This window comes from Macaca fascicularis, chromosome 7, assembly GCF_037993035.2.
Source record: "Macaca fascicularis isolate 582-1 chromosome 7, T2T-MFA8v1.1".
In the NCBI taxonomy this organism is placed as follows: Eukaryota; Metazoa; Chordata; class Mammalia; order Primates; family Cercopithecidae; genus Macaca; species Macaca fascicularis.
The window spans coordinates 20,494,675-20,516,842 of NC_088381.1; the positions used below are offsets into that span (position 1 = coordinate 20,494,675).

Sequence of the window (22,168 nt, forward strand, 5' to 3'; positions counted from 1 at the left end):
ACGTACCCTCCTCCCATGGCTGAATATTATACTTGTGGCTTGTACTTTCTCACTACAAACCTACTCACTGTGTCTTCCAAATTACTTGGGAACTTCTACTGTTAGCAAGAGACCCAAATCTGAAGTCTGGGGTGACCTTGAGCCTTGGAGTCTTTTTTCTTTTGAGACAGAGTCTCATGGCACCCAGACTGGAGTGCAGTGGCATGATCATAGCTCACTGCAGCCTCAACCTCCTGGGCTCAAGTGATCCGCCCACCTCAGCCTATAGCTGAGACTACAGGTGCCCACCCCAGGCATGGCTAATTTTTTTTTTTTTGGAGACAGAGTCTCGTTCTGTCACCAGGCTGGAGTGCAGTGGCGTGATCTCAGGTTGAAGCGATTCTCCTGCCTCAGCCTCCCGAGTAGCTGGGACTACAGGTGCGCGCCACCACACCCAGCTAACTTTTGTATTTTTAGTAGAGACGGGGTTTCACCATGATGGCCAGGATGGTTTCGATCTCTTGACCTCGTGATCTGCCTGCCTCAGCCTCCCAAAGTTCTGGGGTTACAGGTGTGAGCCACTGCGCCAGGCCTAATTTTTAAATTTTTTGTAGAGATGGGGTTTCACTCTGTTGCCCAGGCTGGTCTCAAACTCCTGGGCTCAAGTGATCTTCCCACCTCAGCCTTCCAAAGTGCTGGAGTAACAGTTGTGAGGCACTGTGCCTGGCCCAGAGTCATTTATATTGATTTTATTTAGAAAGTTCCAAGTGGAAAACATCAATGTTGGACATCAAGTACTTTTTTGAAGAAAAACGAATGATTGGGTAAAACTATAGAAAAGACTAGAGTTTAAGACTCGACTTAGGTCAGGCTAGGCTTTCTCTTTAAAAACAAAAGGGGCATTCAGGAGTTTGAGATCAGCCTGGGCAATGTGGCGAAACCCTATCTCTACAAAAAAATAAAAAATTTAGTTGAGTGTGATGGTGCACACTTGTGGTTCCAGCTACTTGGGAGGTTGAGGTGGGAGGATCACTTGAGCCCAGGAGGTGGAGGTAAGCCAAGATTACGCCACTGCACTCTGGCCTAGGGGACAGAGCCAGATCCTGTCAAAAAAAAAAAAAAATATATATATATATATATCTCTCTCTCTCTCAAAGGGGCATCTTTGGGTATCTTAAGATTATTAAGTACCTGCTGGATTCCCCATGTAGATGATTTTAAAAACAGGAGTCTCAGAAGTCAAAGTGGCAATGGGCTAAATTTTACATTCTTTTTTTTTTCTTTTTTTTTTTTTGAGACAGAGTCTCGCTCTGTCACCCAGGCTGGAGTGCAGTGGCGTGACCTCAGCTCACTGCAAGCTCCGCCTCCCGGGTTCCCGCCATTCTCCTGCCTCAGCCTCCCGAGTAGCTGGGACTACAGGCGCTGCCACCACGCCCAGCTAATTTTTTGTATTTTTTAGTAGAGACGGAGTTTCACCGTGTTCGCCAGGATGGTCTCGATCTCCTGACCTCATGATCCTCCCGTCTTGGCCTCCCAAAGTGCTGGGATAAATTTTACATTCTTAACACAGGCAACCAGCCATGATATTTCTAGTGCCAGAAGGACTTTAGTTGCTTATTGGCAAGCACTTTCCAAGTTCTCTTCACAAAGTTGCTTCTGGGATTTCCAATTAAGAGTTCAGATTCTTTGGGGGAAACTTCATCATTTTAGTGCTATGGTCCAAAATGATCCAGTAGTAATGGCAGTTTCAGGCCTAGGGTCTAAGAGAAATCTAGGAAGTGGCACTTAAGTGTCTGCATCTCAGAAGGGGATGTGTGTGAAGAGTGTGTATGTCTCCTACTGTTTTGCAAAAAAAGCCAATCTGGGCATCAGCTGGGTAAGCCTCAACTCTTACTTATTAGCCTGTTAGGAAATGTGCTTGTTACTTGGAAACACTTTCAACTTTGAGCACACTGAACTAAAAGGTTTCTGAAATAGATACTAGAATTCTAAGATGCTTCTTATCTTGGAGATTTGCCTGAGAGGATGGGACAAAAAATCAAGCCTAATTACGCTCCAGAGTCTCAGGGACTTTCTCAACCAGGGGCCCAAGGCAAATCCCTAAAACAGAGTCAGAATGACTTTAAGGGACTGGTAGTAAGATCTTAGGCACACTTTAGGGTTGAGCGTTCAGTGTTTTCTGGCTCTAGGAAATCCAAGCAAAATCCTCTAACTTGACTGGGTGTGGCAGCTCACACCTGTAATACCAGCACTTCAGGAGGCTTAGGCAGCTGGATCACCTGAGGTCAGGGGTTCGAGACCAGCCTGGCCAACATGGTGCTACTCCGTTTCTACTAAAAACAAAAAAACAATTAGCCAGGCATGGTGGCATGCACCTGTAGTCCCAGCTACTCAGGAGGCTGAGACAGGAGAACAGCTTGAACCTGGGGGGTGGAGGTTGCAGTGAGCCGAGATTGCACCTCTGCACTCCAGACTAGGCGACACAGCGAGACTCTGTCTCAAAAAACAAAACAAAACAAAACAAAAAACAACAACAAAAAACCCCTCTAACTTGAACTCTGTTTCAAGTTAGATGTTTGTTTGTTTATGTATTTATTTATTTGGAGATGGAGTCTTGGTCTGTTGCGCAGGCTGGAGTGCAGTGGTGTGATCTCGGCTCACTGCAACCGCCACCTCCTGGGTTCAAGCAATTCTTGCACCTCGGCCTCCCAAGTAGCTGGGACTACAGGTGTGTGCCACCACACTGGCTAACTTTTGTATTTTTAGTAGAGACGGGGTTTCACCATGTTGGCCAGGCTGGTCTCGAACTCCTAACCTCAGGTGATCTGCCCACCTCAGCCTCCCAAAGTGCTACGATTACAAGCGTGAGCCATAGCACCTGGCCTAGATACTGTTTAGATTCAAGAAGGAGTCATCAGTGGTAACTGAAAATAATGTAATCAGTACTTGGCATGAAAAGCAAAATTATCCTGTCAAAAGTCATTACCTTGAAGGATGTAAGCTGCTAACAAGGCAGCATCTGATGTTTTACAGAGGAGACGGCCGTGGTAGAGATCCCTTTTGATCTGGAGGAAGACTAAATACCTGGAGAGAAAACAGAGAATAAACTATAAAAAGATTTCTTTGATTGCTTTAAAGATAAAAATACGTGATGTAAGCCTATCAAAATCTTTGTCAGAATACTTTTACTACATTAAAAAAAAATCTTAAAACATATTGTAGAACAAATACATTCTCCATTTCCCTGGAAACTCTTTCAAGTACTTTGCCCTAAACTGACTTGAGGTTCAGTTCAAAATATGTCAGTTTCCTCCTGTAGCTCAAAACAGAAATGGCTGTTTCCTGGTAAAACCATCACCCCCCAGTGCTGGGCTTTGGAAGGAGCCAGCCCCAGTTGGTCCGGTGCCAAAAAAGAAAACTATGCCATCAGAGACTGGCGAACTGGGCCCTTCTCTGCCTTGGATGCTGGCTGATGTTCCTTCTTAAGTAGAAAGGCTGGTGAAGGAACTAGCCCAGGAAGAGTTCAGTCCCAACTTGCCAAGAGAATCTGTCCATATGTGGAAACAGCCTGCAGTTACCAAGGTCAACCAGACCTTTGAAATGGAATAAAGTGTAAAAAGACTAAGTCGGCCAGGCGCTGTGGGTCACGCCTGTAATCCCAGCACCTTGGGAGGCCGAGGCGGGCAGATCACGAGGTCAGGAAATCAAGGCCGTCCTGGCTAACCAGTGAAACCCAGTCTCTACTAAAATATATAAAAAATTAGCCGGGCGTGGTGGCAGGTGCCTATAGTCCCAGCTACTCGGGAGGCTGAGGCAGGAGAATGGCCTGAACCCAGAAGGTGGAGCTTGCAGTGAGCCGAGATCGCACCACTGCACTCCAGCCTGGAGGACAGAGTGAGATTGTCTCAAAAAACAAAACAAAACAAAACAGTAAAAAAAAAAAAAAAAAAAGACTGAGCCAAGATTGTGCCACTGCACTCTAGCTTGAGCAATTGGAGAGACCCGGTCTCAAAAAAGATGCAACAAGGGGCACTGGTGAAGGAAGCATACAAATGAAGCAGAAACCTGGGACCAGCACCTCTTTAAATACAGAAAGCTGTTGCCTCAGGTGGAAGCAGGATATCAAAAACAAGAGCAAACAGTAGCTGACATGTATTGAGGGCTTACGATCTGCCAGTCTGGGTGTTACACACTTTACATGCAATATCTTATTTAATGCTCACATAACACTTTGAGATAGGTATATTATCCCCATTATTCCAGATAGAGAAGCTGAGGCTTTAGTGATTTTCTCATGGATATACAACTAAGTGGAAGAGCCAGGATTCAACTTCAGCACTGTGAGACCCCTGAACTTGGCTCTTCATCACTATGATATTCTGCCCTCCTTGTGTGTCCGGAATTGGTGGGTTCTTGGTCTCGCTGACTTCAAGAATGAAGCCGCGGACTCTCACGGTGAGCGTTACAGTTCTTAAAGATGGTCTGTCCCCAGTTTGTTCCTTCAGACCTTCAGATGTGTCTGGAGCTTCTTCCTTCTGATGGGTTGGTGGTCTCGGTGGCTTCAGGAGTGAAGCTGCAGACCTTCGTGGTGAGTGTTACAACTCATAAAGGCAGCGTGGACCCAAAGAGTGAGCAGCAGCACGATTTAGTGCAAAGAGCGAAAGAACAAAGCTTCCCCGGTGTGGAAGGGGACCGAGCCAGTTGCCGCTGCGGGCTCAGGCAGCCTGCTTTTATTCCCTTATCTGACCCCACCCACATCCTGCTGATTGGTCCATTTTACAGGAGCTGATTGATCTATTTTACAGAGAGCTGATTGGTCCGTTTTGACAGTGTGCTGATTGGTGCGTTTACAATCCTTGAGCTAGACACAGAGTGCTAGAGGGAAAAGTTCTCCAAGTCCCCACTAGGTTAGCTAGACACAGAGTGTTGATTGGTGTATTTACAAACCCTAAGCTAGACAGAGTGCTAATTGGTGTATTTACGATCCTCTAGCTAGACATAGAAGTTCTCCAAGTCCCCACCAGATTAGCTAGATACAGAGTGCTGATTGGTGCACATACAATCCTCTGGCTAGATATAAAAGTTCTCCAAGTCCCCATGTGCTCAGGAGCCCAGCTGGCTTCACCTAGTGGATCCTGCACCCGGGCTGCAGGTGGAGCTGCCCGCCAGTCCCAAGCTGCACTTGCACTCCTCACCTCTTGGGCTGTTGATGGGACCGGGCACCACGGAGCAGGGGGTGGTGCTTGTCGGGGAGGCTTGGTCCGCTCAGGAGCCCACCGCAGTGGGGGAGCTGGGACATGGCCGGCTGCAGGTCCCCAGCCCTGCCCCGAGGGGAGGCAGCTAAGAATTTGAGTGCAGCGCCAGTGGGCCAGCACTGCTGGGGGACCCGGCCCAACCTCTGCAGCTGCTGGCCCGGGTGCTAAGCCCCTCACTGCCCTAGGCCGGCAGTGTCGGCCGGCCACTCCTTGTGTGGGGGCCCGCTGCGCTGGAGCCCGTGCCCGCCGGAACTCGCAATGGCCCAGGAGCACCGCGTGGAGCCCCGGTTCCTGCCCGCGCCTCTGCCTCCACACCTCCCCGCAAGCAGAGGGAGGCAGCTCCGGCCTCAGCCAGCCCAGAGAGGGGCTCCCACAGTGCCGTGGCAGGCTGAAGGGCTTGTCAAGTGCCGCCAGAGTGGAGGCCGAGGCCGAGGCGGCGCTGAGAGTGAGGGCTGTTAGCACATTGTCATCTCTCACTTGCACTATAAATGCTTTGCAGTTTCACTAGTTGGATGGACCCTGTCACAGTGGAATGGAATTGATGCCTTTCCATTTTGAAATGTCTTCACAAGGAATGTGGTCTTCATTGCTCTTCTTAGAAGACCTGTAAGATTATTAGGAGCATCAATCCCTTGAGTGGGTCACCTACCATGGTGGTTCCTTGGCCAGGGAGCATTTCTGGTGATTTAAAAATATTTCCACAGATTCTTTGATAATCCTAATTTCATGAGGTAGAGCTTAATTCCTTCTCTTTGAGTGTGGCTTAGACTTGGTGACTCACTTCTATCAACAGAATAAAGCATGAGTGAGTGTCTGACTTCTAAGGTCATAAAGTCATTGCAGCTTCCTCCTTGTTCTCTTGCCCTTGGATCACTCGTTCTTCTTGAGGTTGCTTCAGCATTCCTATAGAAAGGTCCATGTGGTGAGGAACTGGGGCCTTTGCCAACAGCCAGCAAGGAACTGAGGCTTTCGGCCAACAGCCATTTGAGTGCCCCATCGTGGAAATGAAGTCCCCAGCTCCAGTCAAGCCTGTGGATCACTGTAGCCCCAGCCAACCTCCTGACTGCAACCTCGTGACTGACCCTGAGCCAGAACCACCCAGCTAAGCTGCTCTTGAATTCCTGACCCACAGACAATACTCTGAGACACTTAAATGCTTGCTATTTTAAGTTAACTTTTATGATGCAACATCCCTAGGGGAGTAATGAAAATGTAGTAAAATTCCTTTAAATTCTAACAGTCTGAACCAAAAAGAAATTGACCCCTCCCTGGATAATTGGAGGTTTCCATTGTTTCCGTTTTCAGGCTGAAGAATAAAATAGAGGATTCCGTGTCCACTTGACCATGTAAAAATGCTCAAGAGGAAGAGGGCTGTTGATGGTGCAACTTCCAGGAGGTGGTAGGAAGGGGTCCTAGCAGGTAACTCTGAGAGGCTCAGGCTTGGAGATTCACGCAGTTAACAGAAATGAGGGAGCAACCAAGCCTTCTTCTCTCTTCAGGGCTTACTACTCAAAGTGTAGCCCAGATATCAGGGGTATCAGCATCACTTGAGAGCTTATTGGAGATGAAGAATATAGGCCCATCCTACACTTACACCTACACCTTTTAACAAGATCCCCAGGTGATTTGTGTATAGATTAAAATTTAAGAAGCTGTCCTAAGAAAATTCAAAAGCAACCTTCTAACCACAGCAGGATGGACTGCCTTCCTCAGACCAAAGGGAAGGTGAGTCTTAGTCTGGAAGTTAATAAGAACCCATCCTCTCACTCCCATCAACCCTACTCTGCCCAAATGTTTGCCAAGAAAAACTAAAGGAAAAAAGACATGTAGAGTGAATAATTAAGATGGATCTACCAAATCAAGCTCATCTTCACTCTGCTTCCCACAGTGAAATGCCACACGGTGTGTGGGAGACAGTGAGTGAGCACTTCTCTGCCTCTCACTGTTCCAACTCCCACCTTCCACAGGCTTCAGCAGGATGTGGATGCAAACCTTTTGCCCCTTACTGATCACTCCCTGGACCTGGATTCATGCATCATGTCTTCCATGTTTCTGCTTGTCTGTGTCCAAAATTCAGGGACTGTACATATTGGACTAAAGGAGATATTGCAAAGGGATAATATGGATAATATGGCTCTGGGCAGTGATTCTCAACGTGGCAGAGAGGGGAACATCTTCCAGGGGGAGCCCGTCAGAATCCATATTCTGGGGTGCTCCTGTGGTTTGAAAAGGCCCCTTTGGGCCGGGCGCGGTGGCTCACACCTGTAATCCCAGCACTTTGGGAGGTCGAGGTGGGTGGATCACCTGAGGTCAGGAATTCGAGACCACCGTGGCCAACATGGTGAAACCCTATCTCTACTTAAAAAAAAAAAAAAAAAAAAAAAATTAGCCAGGCATGGTGGTGTAGGCCTGTAATCCCAATTACTTGGGAGAGGCTGAGGCTATAGAATCACTTGAACCCGGGAGGCAGAGGTGGCAGTGAGCCAAAATCGCACCACTGCACTCCAGCCTGGGCGACAAGAGCAAAACTCCATCTCAAATAAAAAAAAAAAAGAAAGAAAAAAGAAAAGTCCTGTTTAAAGTTTCTGATTTGCTCCCCTTCTCCTCCCACCCAAAGGAACATGATCCTGCTCACAGTGAGAACCACTGTCTTTCCAAGGCATCATTATCGATGGCAGGTAATGGCCTCAGGTGAACTGGAATGGACACAAGGCTTTCCACTGCTGGGCCGGGTTCCTTTTGATTTCTGGTGATAAAAACAGCTGCAGGGAGGTTAAAGGCAAGGCCACGGGGCATTCTCAGACAATGTCATAGAACTAGATGGGAAGAGGGAAAAGGGTACACCAGCATCCTTAAGAAACAAACCATAGTTGAGGACAAGAGGAGATGAGCTCATGAAAGAATCAACTGACAGCTTCAAGAGAGCGAGCGAGCTGCACCGGGGCTCCCCCTCCCCTTTCTGCCACAGTGGCTTCCATCAAGCTTTGTGTTTGGTTCATTTAAGGAGATAACCAGTGACTCAGTGTTGTTGGTGGAAATATATTCCACATGACTCATAGCATCTTTAGACCCATTCACAAGAGACCCTGGTATGTTCTCCCCGGCCACACAAGGGGCCTAAGGAAGACTATCTTGTTGCCTGAGGCACTATCTCCAGGGCCACTGTGTGTTGCCAGGCAAGGGATCAGCCTGCTGGAGCTGCCCAGTGCAGCCCTCCTGAATCTCTGAACCTCAGAACATTTCATAGCCAAGGAAATAGAAGTCTAGAGATGGAGAGTGACTTATTTGAGGTAACACAGCAATCAGAATCCAGGCCTTCTGCCTCAGCCCAGTGCCTTTTCTAGCCCCATGGTAATTCACTCAGTTATCAGATTAGTCCTCATCCAAGTCAGGAGAACCCTTTGTCATCAGAGAGAAATTCTTACTGGGACCAAGGGAGAAATCAGTTCTAGACCAGATTTAGGAGAACAAGCTTGCTTCTGAGGAAACTGGGTTTTTGGTTGTTAAACTCTGCTGATCTCTTTCTGGCCTCAGAGAGGCTTTACCTCACCTCCATTTTTGTTTGAATGCTAGTGTTGTCCTAAATTGATTGGAGTGTGAATCAGGACAGAAGGAGCAAAAGCCTGCAAGATGCCAGGGAAAACCTGAGCTTCTGTGTAACGCGAACATCTCTCCAGGGTGTTGGCTTTGGCGTAAGGCTGTCTGATCTCCCAGGGTGGGGATGAGCCCACAGGTATTTCCAGAGTTTAAGGCTGTGAACTGTGGAAAGCACTGGAGGCTCCTGGAGAGTTTTTTCCAGAAGATCTTTGGCCTCACCTTCCCTTCAAATAGATTCTTTTTCAAAGGGATTCTTTCCTTCAAATAGCTTCCTCTATTTACTGTTTCCTTTTTCCTGACTATAATTATAGTCAGGTTTTAGTATGTCTTCCTCCCCCATATTAGACTATAAGCTCCTTGAAGTCAGAGACTATGTTGTATTTACTTTTAATATTCTTCAAGACAGCCTAAACATCCTGTGCCTAGCTTATCCATCCGTCCATCCATCCATCCATCTGTCCATCATCCATCCATCTGACACTTACTATATGTGCCAGGCACTGTCACAGGTGCTGGGAATGCAGTAGGGAACAACCCAGAGTCCTGTTAATGGAGCTTACATTTCAATGGGGGAGATGACAAAATAATAACACAACAAAATAACAATAAAGACTCACATTTACTGAGTGCATGCTGTGTGCCCTGTTTCACATGCCCTCTTTCATTCAGTCCTCCCAGCAACTCTATGAGGTGACTACCTTTTTTTTTTTTTTTTTGAGACGGAATCTTGCTTTGTTGCCAAGCTGGAATACAGTGGTGCGATCTTGGCTCACCGCAACCTCCACCTCCTGGGTTCAAGTGATTCTCCTGCTTCAGCCTCCTAAGTAGCAGGGATTACAGGCACGTGCCACCACGCCCGGCCAATTTTTTTTTGGTTTTAGTAGAGACAGGGTTTCACCATTTTGGCCAGGCTGGTCTTGAACTCCTGATCTCAGGTGATCTGCCCACCTCGGCCTCCCAAAGTGCTGGGATTACAGGTGTGAGCCACTACGCCTGGCTGGTGACTACCATTTTAATCCCTGTTTAATGGATGAGGAGACTGAGTGCTTAGAGATACTGCTGCTTGCCTTGTCACAGAGCTAGTTAAAGAACAACCTAGGATTTGAAGCCAGCTCTTTCTGATTTCTTAGCCCAGGGGTTGGCAAACTACAGCCTGCTGTCATAGTTTCCAATGAAATAAAATTTTACTGGAACACAGCCTTGCTCATTCATTTATGTATCGTCTATGGCTGCTTTCACACTACAATGACAGAATTGAGTAGTTGCGACAGAGACCATATGGCCCGACAAGCCAAAAATACTTACTATTTGGCCCTTTACAGAAAAAGTTTGCCAATCCATCTTAGCCTAAGCTAGGCTCAAATGATGTTCATTGAAGGAATAAGTGACCTGATGACTCCATTCATTCATGTATGTATTTATTCATTCTATTAACATTTTTTGGAGCACCTGTTGCGTGTCAGACATTTTGCTTCCTTGGACAGTGGGGTCCCATTTGTAGTCAGTTTGTTCTCTTACTTGATCTTTCCAAAGAGTTCATACACCTGCAATCCCTGTTAAAAGCCAAATCTGTTACCTGATTTCCCATTTTCTTTGCCTTGTCTCTAGCCTAGACAAGAAAATCTGTCTATTACTTTAAAAATGACAAAAGAAATTAATCAGGATTTGGCAACTAAATTTATCATCTGGGAAGAAGCCAAGAGATAAATTGAAGCAAATTCTGTACTTCCTACTTCATCCCCTTCTCTCAGCCTGGCTTTATGGGAATGGCTGAGACGGCAGTGAAATTTAGGACCTATATTGCCTGGAAAAAACACACTGACAGCTAAATTAGTTTGGCAGTAAGGTGGGATGGAGGGCTGTAAGCCAGGGATGAATTACGGGTGTTGAGTGAGGCTGGGGCCAGTATCTACTCTCTTAAGATTAGTTAGGATGTGAATGAGGAGAAAAATGCAGCTAATTCCACAGCCTCACAGAATGCCCCAGGGAGGGAGAGGCACAAAGACTGCAAATCAGGCCCAGGCACCTGTGGTTCACACTCCTGACAATGCTGGAAAATTGCATACTAGGTAAAGAACGCTGCTGAGGTTGAGAGAGAGGGGAAAATTGCCCAAGATGGATAACACACATGCATGCAGATGGAGAGGAGCTCATTATCTTGCCAGTGTCCTTGAAGTCTGCTGACTTGGTGAGAGGCCTGGCCATGGTCCTAATGCTCTGCTTACCAGGACTTGGATGATTACCTGGGATAGCTTTCTCTTTCAGGACTCAGAAATTAGCTGCTTAAGTTTTAGGATTCTAGCTCGTGGGGAAAGGGGACAGAGGAGGAGTGGAGATTGTTAGAAAAGAAGTGCCTTTCACATAAACAAGGGAGAAAAGCCAGTACTAACTGTACTTGTGCATGATGCAGAGCCCCTGGGCCTATGGACTGTGTAATGAATCTGGCAATGAAATATTGAGCCTTTGCTCAGTGTAAGGCTCACTGTGGGTGTATTAAGAAGTATAAGAGGCCGGGATAGTGGTTAATCCTCCCAACAATTCTATGAGGTAGATATTATTATCCCCATTTTATAAATGAGTAATCTAAGGTCAGAGAGGTTAAGCATCTTATTTCCAAGGCTATACAGCGAACAAGTGACATAAGTAAGATCTGAGCTCCCAAGTCTATGCTGCTTCTTAGGTAGGAAGGTCTGTCCATTCATATAAGATAGTGACACTGGATTTAGAAAATTGTATTTTTTTTTTTTTTTGAGACGGAGTTTCACCCTTGTTGCCCAGGCTGGAGTGCAGTGCCATGATCTTGGCTCACTGCAACCTCCGCCTCATGGGTTCAAGTGATTCTCCTGCCTCAGCCTCTCAAGTAGCTGGGATTACAGGCGCCTGCCACCACGCCCAGCTAATTTTTGTATTTTTAGTAGAGATGGGCTTCACCAAGTTGGCGAGACTGGTCTCGAACTCCTGACCTCAGGTGATCCACCCACCTCGGCCTCCCAAAGTTCTGGGATTACAGGCGTGAGCCACCACGCCTGGCCTGAAATTTTAAACATAGTGGTTCTACCCTTACCTACCTAAAGCCTTAGGTAGGGTGTCTATGATTTGGATAGATTTGGTTTTCTGAAGCAAAGCAAGAGCCACCTCTACTTTCATGTAGATGAGCAGAGCCTGGAGCTTCTATGCCTCGTAAGAGACATGAGATTTGGTTCTAGCTATACTCACTGTCTTCAGCGCTTCAGAATAGGTGGGTGCACACTGCCCTATGCATCTGCAGGAACAAGCCTTCCTGATCCTTCTGACTCCATCAGAAGATTTCCCTCAACTCCCATGTGAAGGGCCCATGAAGAAGCCACTTTTCTCCCCGTCCCACTTCCTTGTTGCCTTTGCACTACTAATTCCTGCTTTTGCCTGCTCCTCTCCCCATTTCCTGATTTCCCCTCTTAGAGAAATTTTTGCTCCTTTCACCTGGCCTGCGCTTTAGATCGGGAAATGAAAATAATTCTGGCCTGGCACGGTGGCTCACGCCTGTAATCCCAGCACTTTGGGAGGCCGAGGCGGGCAGGTCACGAGGTCAGGAGTTCGAGACCAGCCTGGCCAACATGGTGAAACCCCATCTCTATTAAAAATACAAAAAAAATAACAGGTGGCAGGCACCTGTAATCCCAGTTACTCAGGAGGCTGAGGCAGGAGAATCGCTTGAAACCAGAAGGCAGATGTTGCAGTGAGCCGAGATCACACCACTGCACCCAGCCTGGGCAACAAGAGCGAAACTCTGTCTCAAAAAAAAAAAAAAAAGAAAAGAATTCCATATTCTTTCCTCCTTCTTCCTCCTCCTTTTCTGTCTTTGGAATTTTCCCAAGCAGTTCAGGATCTAGGAGTGGATCTCAAAGCCTTATAGGATAAATGGTCTATATGGCTGGCAATATCCTCATTCCCACGTTTGCTGTCTCCAAGGTCTTAGGGAAGGGGTTAGGGCTGACAGTGCTGTCTCTTCCTCAGCTCTAGGATTCCCTGGCATCACACCCTCACCTATGGTCCTGCCTTCTACAAAGTAACATCAAGGTTTTGCTTATGTCGAAATTAGGTCTTTCTAATATAAAAATTAGGGATCCCTGTTGTAGAGTTCTTGAATCTCTGAGGTGAGGCTTTCAGAGTAAATTTGGCTCAGATACACAAAATCCTGGGGAAGCTTAGAAGCTCTCACTCACTGACTCTCGTTTAGGATGGCTATAGGCAGAGAGATTCTTTCTCATCCTCAAGTGGTGCTGGATAGATAGGATGCATTCCACGCAGCTGTCTGCCTGCCACAGAACATGATTCCCACAGTAAAGAGCTGATCATGAACCTGATCCAATGGCACACCAGAGTTTACCCATTTTGATTTAAAATCTTCAGTATCTCCTAGCTTATCTTTCGGTGTGATGCCTTAGCATTTTCCAAGTATATCCATTAGACCACCTGAAACTGTTTTCAACCCCCAAAATAAGCAGCAACATAGCTCTCTCCAAAAATGTCCACAGTGGCCTCATGATAGGTAAAAGAAAAGATGCTTCTGATTAGTTACTGCAGATCCCTTTGAGAGTGACCAGTTCCAGATGTAGTCTTCACACTTCTTGAAGGAAAGAAGTCTGCTCTGTTCCAACTGCACTGAGGGGTACACAAAGAAAGCATGTGGAAATGAAATACAGAAGTCATTATATTTAGGAAGAGTTCCTTGCCTCTAAGAGTTAGGCGCTTCCAAACGAGAGGCTCTAAGAGGTCACCATCCCCCTTTCCTATGCTCTCCAACAGGTCCTAATGGCTGCGGGAAGCATGTTCACCTCACCTGGTTATTTCTTCTTTCAGAGCAGCAGGGTCTGCAGGATAAAACTTCACACGGAAGCACATGGTGAATGGAGGCTGGGCTGCAGAGAAAAAGAGGTGCCCATCAGGGAAGACCCTCACCCAGAAGAGACAGGGCTGTACTGCCCACTAGCATGAAGCATCAGAAGAGAACCCTCATATATTTATGGCCACCTTATACTGAGAACAGTGGGAAATTATATACGTAGACCAAAACTTGCGGCAAGTGGGAGGTTTCATGCCACCCTCCCCAGGGGTGTGGCTTGAGTCTTTTCATGGAGAATACTTACATCTCAATTGCTTCACCACAGACTTCGTAAATTCCAGCCAATGCTGAAACAGAGAACACAGAACATGAAAACCCTAATGAGAAGGGCTGTAAAATATAACTTGTTTTCTCCAACTTAAAAAACTAGACAGATTGTAGCCTAGGGTGAAAGCAGCCCAAAAGCTTGGAGAGAAGTTTGGAGAGTAAAGAGTGATATGATTTTCTGAAATGAGCTCCCATGAAGCCAGCTGTGAAGGGGGGAATAGTTCCAGCTTCAGATGCCATTTCTGGGCTTCCGTGGAAATGCTGTCTTCTAAAGCAGGGTGCCAAAGTTCTCAGCCATGTTTTTGGCATGCGATTAGGCACAAGCAACTGCATGTATGTGTGGCGGGGACAGAGCCCCACCTGGGTTGAGTTGGGAAATACTGACTTTAATGGGTGGTGTGTGTGTGTGTTATGCACCAGCTTTTTTTCTCTTTTTTTGGCAGCAGAGCGGGGATAGAAGATATTGGTAGCAACTCTAGAAAGCAGCGATAAGTGGAAATTTCCTAAGTCAGGGATGGCTGGTATATATTCCATCTTTCTTTGAGTAACATAAATTGCCAACCCTTAGTGTTAGAAAACACATACTCAAGATTCCTTGGCATCCAGCAATGTTTTAAAATCTAAATCTCAAATGATAACTAACCACAACCAACGTGTAGGATAGTACCCTTTTCCCCTTGGATTTTCAAGGAGGCAGGACATAGAGGCAAAATACATTTTCCCATGGTACTTAAATGTTTGGGGGAAGCAATGAAACCATTCTATATGTGTTTGTTAATTCTACATGGGTCCTTTATAAAATTTATTATTGATGTTTGTTGCTTTTTGCTAACAGGATTAGGTAGGACTGCTATTAATTGGGGTTTGATTATCCAGAGGTAACTTAACATTGCCAGATATAAGCTCCATGAAGGCCCAGAACTGTTCATCTTGTTTACAACTGTATCACCAGTGCCTAGCACAGTGTTCAATAGGTAGCTGCTGAATGGCAAAGGGACTGGGCCCATACTTCCTTCTTTTCTGGCTACTTCCATTTAGTGTAATGTCTTGGCAGAGTCCTCCCTCTGGCAGGAGAGCAGCCAGGGCCCTGCAGTCAGCATCCTGGCCTCCCTTAATTCCCAGTGATCACCTTCTGGGCTGGGTCATGGGTCATGCAGTTAATGGACCCACTAAGAGCCAGTTCTTCCGTCAGCTCCACACGGATAATCTGGGCTGACATTCTGCTCTCCTGCTTCTGCTGATCTGAGTTCCCATGAGGCTGGCAACTCATTATAGCCACTCAATGTGGTTAAGAGGTCCTTCTCACATTACACGGCCCACCACGGCTCAGCTTCACAGGGAGGCAAAGGCAAGAGATGAAATTGCTCAGAAACAACTGGGGTTCCAGGGTATGCCTGTGAAGAGGGAGGAGGCCTATCTGTTCAGAGCACACCGGGGTTGTGGACAGTTAGGAGAACGTAGTCAGTGCCAGGGACTCAGTACACAGAACACCAACACCTCTAGACATTAGACTGATAGATTAAAAGAAATAAACAAAGGAAGGTAGAAATTAATGACTGTGAGATGCATTATCAGCAGAGGGCAGAGAAAGCTGAATGACAAAAGGCTATTCCCCTTGGCAATAGCTGGAAAGAAGATTTTAGTTTTATTGTAGTGAGAGCTCAAGAAAGGACTGAGGCTGGAAGAGAGTAGCAAGGGGTGAGAAGGGACTGGAGAGCTGTCACAGTCGATCCATACGATTTGGCGTCTGGCAGAGAAATCTTGAGAGGAACCCAAGAATATGGTGATGGCTAGAGTGGCTTTTTGTAAATGCCTGACCAAATCAGTCCCAGATTCACTAGCAAACAGACAACACGGGCTTAGGGAGGAGGGATTAAAAGAAGAGGAAAAGAAGATTCAGAGAGGAGGGTTTCCTCCTCTATTTGAGTGAATGGGCCAATGTGGCACAATCTTCAGACTCTAGGGACTTGAAAGGGTACAAAGCAGAGGCCAAGAGAAGGTGGAGGCCCTGGGCCTGAGTCAGGAATCCTGGGGAAGGAGAGTGAGGACAGCTCCTCCAGGAGAGACCAGGAGAGCTTCCAGATGCATGGAGGCTCCTGCAGAGCAAGCAGTGACATGGGGATGGATGTGAGTGCTGGGTTCGGACTGTCTCGAGACCCAGGGAAGGAGGTTTATTTTAGGCCCTTACACCCTGAGGGAGCAGGGGAGCTCAGCTCCTCCATCCTACCATGAATCAGTGGACTAAGGACAACTCTTTACAGGTCCCCATTTCCCTACAAACCCTCAGATACTCTCTCAAGTCTCTCTGCTCTCCTTAACCCCTCCCACAAGGCACAGAATTACACAACTTTCAGAGGCTATCAGTTATGCATTCAGCATGGAATCTCAGAAACCACATTGTCCCTGGAGTCAAACAGGTCTGAGCTTGAGGCTGGCTTTGCCACTTACCTTTGGGAAGTTACTTAACTTATCTGAGATTTTATTTACTCATCTGGAGAACAGATATTATCATTAGGGATACTCATCTCATTTCGTCAAGGATGAGATGGAATAACATACGTGAAGCTCTTAGCTTAGTGCCTGGCACAACTCAGTGAGCAGTATACATCAGCTGGAAGAACTAGGTTTGTGTGCAGTGCAGAGCCTGGCAAGCAGTAGGAACTCCATAAATGTTTATTTCTCCTCTTTCACATGTTCTTATCTCTCTCTAGCTCCTTCTCATTTTAACCTTGACCACATCCACATATTCTCTTACTCTCCTCAAGCACATTCTGACCTAACTAAAAAACCAATGAACAGGATACAATTTGACTTTTTTTCTTCATATACCACTACTCTAGGGGATGAAGAGACCTTGGAGTAACTGGCCCTCCTTTTATTTTATTTTATTATTTTTTTAAGACAGAGTATTGCTCTGTCTCGCAGGCTAGAGTGCAGTGGTGTGATCTTGGCTCACTGCAACCTCCATCTCCTGGGTTCAAGTGATTCTCATGTCTCAGCCTCCCAAGTAGCTGGGACTACAGGCACACGCCACCATTTCCAGCTAATTTTTGTATTTTTAGTGGAGACAGGGTTTTGCCATGTTGCCCAGGCTGGTCATGATCTCATGGGCTGAAACAATCTGCCTGTCTTAGCCTCCCAAAGTACCAGTATTACAGGCATGAGCCACTGCACACAGCCAGCCTTCCTTTTTAAGGATAAAAGTTTAGACCAAACAAAGAAACAACATTTGTAAAAAATAGTCCACCATTACCTCTCCACTTCAGTGGGGATGCCAGAGAGTACATCTCTACAAAGAGCAAAGGGTAGATGAAGGGAAGTTATTGAAACTGCAGGTGGGAGGCTAAGCAAATGGACGTAAGAAATACAACACTATAAGCCATTAACTCACTCACGCGTTCATTTCTTCAGAAAACGTTTATTGAACACCAACTACATTGTAGGCCTGTGCTAGTTACATGGGAGATAGTGATGAATGAGGTAAAGTCCAGGCCCTCATGGAACTTATTGTTTTGCAGGGAACACAGGTAATCACAGAATGCTGTAATAAGTGCTATACAGGGTAGCAGAGGGCACATGGGGGCCCATAGGAGGATCCCTAATACCGAGTGGGGTTAGGGAAGACTTCCCAGAGGAAGCGAAAGTCTAAGCTAAGATCTTAAGTGTGAAAAGGAGTTAGCTGGAACAAGGGTGTGGAGTGTGGAGCGGTGAGGAAAAGGAGAAGATTCTAGGCAGGGGAACTCTCTAGATGAAGGCTCTGCAAAGAAAGAAGGTAGGATGTATCTGGAGAGCAAAAATATTACTGTCTGGTGGCACCACAGCAGGGAGAAGACAGGTCAGGGAGATGAAGGTGGAGAAATAGGCAGGGGCCTGAGATAATGGACTTGTTCCTGTGTCTGTCTGGAATATCAGAACCCTTGTCTGTCAGAATGCCCTGTGTCTGCAGAGCTGCCTATGCTGTGTAGAGCAGAGCAAGAACTGCAAGATCTGCAAGGCCCATGCGGGTTTGGCTCTGTCTCTGTCCTGTCTAAATTGGGTTGGTATGGCACTTTTGGTGAGGCCTTTCTTAACCGGTACAATGTGGTTCAGCTGCTTACTAGAAAGGGGGCAGGAGAGGCCCACCTGTGACCTGGGCTCCGAGACCACAACTCCAGCCCAGCTGCTCTGCCTCCAACTTTGTGCAAATCACTCAAGCTTCCTAGCCTGCCATTTCAGCAACTGTAAAATGACAAGCTTCTCCAGGTGAGCTCTACCCAAGGTGCCTTCCAGGTCTAATGCTATGATTTGAAGAGACGACATCCAACTGCAGGGTCTGGTTGGTCCCTGATTCCTGAAGCTTGACTTTGAATATGAATGACAGTTCAAGACCTCAGGCTTACTGACTAGCTCTGTCCTCCTTTTGTGTTTTGAATATTGACTTACCCGCTGCTTATCTGGGTCTACAAAGCGGATACCAAAATAGTCTTTCTCAAGTAGGTTCAGGTGGTGGCAAAGAAGGTCAAACAGGTACTGGCCTTTGGCATCTCTCTGCAAAGAAAGAAAGTTCCATTGAGAAATAAGTGGGCTTCTTCAGTGTAACTTTGTTTTGTTTCTTTTTGTTTTTTGTAGCCATTAAAAGTTGTTTGCAACTGTTGCATGTGTCTATGAAAGGGGTGAGTGTCCATAACTATGTCCTCCACATTGTGATACATCACTGTCTGGAATCCAGAGGTTTTTAGCACCTGGAAGGAGCCCAAGAACCCTTCCCACCACAAAGATGTCAGAGGAGTCAAGGTAGAGTCAGGTAAGCCCAGTTCCCATCTCAAATGCACAAAGTTTTCTTAAACTGTGGGTGTAGGGAATGTCAGTGTGGAATACAACAGTAATTACACCAGGCCCAGCTGGCTGAGCCTCTAAAGTAAATCGTGAATCCATCCACATCTCTTCCTCTCCATTTACCAACACCACAGGTCAAGCCACCACCATCCCTCAACAGGACCACTGCCAGAGCCTTCTAACTGACCCTCTGTCTCTGCTCTTGCCCTCTCCAGTCCATTCTCTGCACAGCAATGAGGGTGTCCGCAATTCAGACACCATGTCTTTCTTGCTGAATAAGTGATCAGGCACATTGTAGGATATTTAAACACACAAAAGGATATACTATGAACAGTAAGTCTCCCTTCCACCCTGGCCACCCTGTGCCCCAGTTCCTCTCCCCAGAAGCAACTGTTATCAGCTTCTTGTATATCCTTTTTTTTTTTTTTTTTTTTTGAGAAGGAGTCTCGTTCTGTCGCCGAGGCTGGAGTGCAGTGGTGCAGTTTCGGCTCACTGCAACCTCCGCCTCCTGGGTTCAAGCGATTCTCCTGTCTCAGCCTCCCAAGTAGCTGGGATTACATGCATGTGCCACCACGTCCAGCTAATTTTTGTATTTTTAGTAGACACAGGGTTTCACCATGTTGGTCAGGCTGGTCTCTAACTTCTGACCTTAGGTGATCTGCCTGCCTCAGCCTCCCAAAGTGCTAGGATGATAGGCGTGAGCCACCATGCCCAGCCCTCTTGTATATCCTTTATGTGATGTTTTATACACAGGCAAACCTACATACATATACATCTCCTCTTTTAAAAATACATTTTGTAACATATTTTTAAGCTCTTTTCTCCCACTTAGGGTATCTTGCAAATCCTTCTATAGCAATATATATAGATATGCCTCACCGTTTTTAACTGCTGCATGTCACTGCAATGAATCTAAAATTATTTACCCAGTTCCATATTGATGACATTTGTTTCTAATTTGCTATTACAAACAATGTGGCAGTGAACATACAATGATCTTTATGTTACTCACTTCTCTTAATACTTGTTGCTCTCAGAATAAAATGAAAACTCTGATCATGGCGTCCCAGGCCCTGTATAGCCTGGCTCCTGACTTCTCTCTGCACTCACCCAAAATCATTCTCCTCACTGTACTCCAGCCATGGCCTTTCCGTTCTGAACTCCCCAAGGCTTTTCTGCCTCTCTGTCTTTGCAATCCCTCTGCCGGGAATGTTCTTCTTGCAGCTCTTTGCAGCCACTCCTGTTTTTTGAGGACTCAGCTCAAATGTCCCCTCTTCAGAGAGGCCTTTCCTTATAGTACAGCCCTTCCCAGTTACTTTCCATCTCATTTTGCCATTTATGTCCTTCATAGCACTTATACCAATCTGTAATTATCTTGTTGATTTGTTTACTTATTTATTTACTATCTGCTTCCTTTCTAGACTGTAATTTTCATGAAGTCAGAAGCCTTCCCCCAGAACTTAGCACAAGGCCTGAGGCATGGCAGGCAGGTCCTCAATAATTCTTTGTGGAATAAATTACTGAACGAATAGAAGGGAAAAGGTTGGCTGAAAGATTTCACAAAATGGTGAAAAGCTAGGCTGTTTATAACCCATAACCTTCTACTTCAGAGACCTGCCTGGGTGCCAAGGATGAAGTGGGAGGAGAATGACTTGCAGGAAACTGTCAAAACACCTGGAGCCTGCACAGCATCCATCACTGGCCTCCCTGCAGTGGTCTCTGCAGCTTAGTTCAGATGATCATCTCTGGCGGGTCTATGTCTAATTTTGCATACAATTTGAGGTTGTATGAGGAATTTCTGTAGTGTAGTGGTTATCACGTTTGCCTCACAAATTGAGGTTGTAAGATAAGATCCAAAGATCTCTCCCATGCCAAGGCCCAAGGCTGTGGGTAATTATCAAAGGGCCTGGCCCTGCCCCAAGAATGAGCATATTTTTAAGACCTTCACAAAAGGTTTACACCTCCCCTCTTCCCCTTCTGCTAGCTCACCCCATACTATCCAAGGAGAACTAGGGTAGGATGCTAATCTCGTAGCAGTTATGTTAAGAAGTTTGTCCTTGCAGGAGCTGGAAGAATGGGTGAGTAGACAGCTCAACTACAGAAGGAGGCAACATGTGGGCACACGTCCCTCCTCGTCTGAGACAGGAATAATATAGGGTGGTCACAAGAGAATAAAAATTCCAGACAGCAGTTTCACATGACTAGAGGCTATGGGCTGATAAGACCCTAAAAAACAGGGCATGGACCAAGCTAGCTAATACCTACTGAACCCAGTATGTGGCTGGATTTGACCTAGGTTTCTCCTAGGACCTCATTATAAACTCATTAACATACTAGATCACACACCTACCAGCGCCAGGACTGTTCCAAGACCACCCATATTTGCTGTAAAAATAGGTGCCACTGCGGTTATGAGAAATCTCTACCCTTTCCCAAGAATTTTCATGAATATTCCACCCCTTGGTTAAAGAAACTCATAAAGACAGAAATCCCAAACCCCACTGTGTGACTCTCTTGAGTGCGCCTACGCTCCCTTTTCTTGAATGTGTACTTTGCCCTTTGCAATAAATCTCTGTACTTTTACTATTTTCTGACTCTTCCTTGAATTCCTTGACAGAATTATTATCTTCTCAATGGTGTCAAGAGCCTGGACACCAGCTGGGGTGGAGGTCTCACCGACGTTTGGGGAGCTCCCCCAGCCCACTGGTATCACTTCTGCTGGCCTCACACTCCCTCTCACAACATAAGCCTGAACTCGCAGGCCCTATTCCCCCTGTCTTTGGTCCCCCACAGGAAAGAGTAACTCTCAGGACAGAGACTCATTATGAATCACGCTGGGACTTCTGGGTGGTGGGCCACAAACCAGGTCTTTCAAAGGACTCCGTCAGAACTTTCTTTGTGCAGGGCCTATTAACTACTTCTTCACTGATGCCCTGAGAGTGAGAAGAGCTTAAAGAGGTATTTCAGGTTCTCTGGGAGCAGAGGAAACATGTTCAACTCTATTCGTGCAGCATGTCCTACACTATTATCTCTCTCAGAGCAACTGAAATGAAACAGTGAAAGACAGTAGCATATTTTCATTGTTTTTCTCTACAAATTTTACTTTGCACAAAGCTGGCTATTGCATTATGATCAGCTGGTTTTTTTTGTTTGTTTGTTTGTTTGTTTTTAAATGAAAAAATGTTTTTCACAAACACTACTACAGTATGATGTGAGTTTTACGGGCTGAAGAAGTTTGCTTCCATACATACAACAACCAGATTAGCAATGGGATAGAGATAGCTATAGGGAAAACATGCTTCTGTGATGGAGATCATATGGACTTTTAATAAGAATCCTGCCTTCCATAAAACAACTCATTCTCATGGGCTGC

At 46.2% G+C, this 22,168-nt stretch overlaps 1 protein-coding gene across 14 annotated transcripts in view; it reads right to left on the reverse strand.

Moving 5' to 3' along the window:
• FRMD5 (FERM domain containing 5) overlaps window positions 1-22,168 on the reverse strand; it is a 338,272-nt gene that overhangs the window by 35,756 nt on the left and 280,348 nt on the right. For all 14 annotated transcript variants that reach the window (XR_012414900.1, XR_012414899.1, XR_012414901.1 and 11 more), the window contains exons 2-5: window positions 18,403-18,507; window positions 13,958-14,000; window positions 13,651-13,729; window positions 2,966-3,063 (exon numbers count right to left, since the gene is read on the reverse strand). Coding sequence is in view for 11 of the 14 variants with exons in the window: in XM_015452764.3 (XP_015308250.1) it covers window positions 2,966-3,063; window positions 13,651-13,729; window positions 13,958-14,000; window positions 18,403-18,507 (325 nt within the window). In the remaining 3 variants the exon portion in view is untranslated. The remainder of the gene's footprint in view (window positions 1-2,965; window positions 3,064-13,650; window positions 13,730-13,957; window positions 14,001-18,402; window positions 18,508-22,168) is intronic.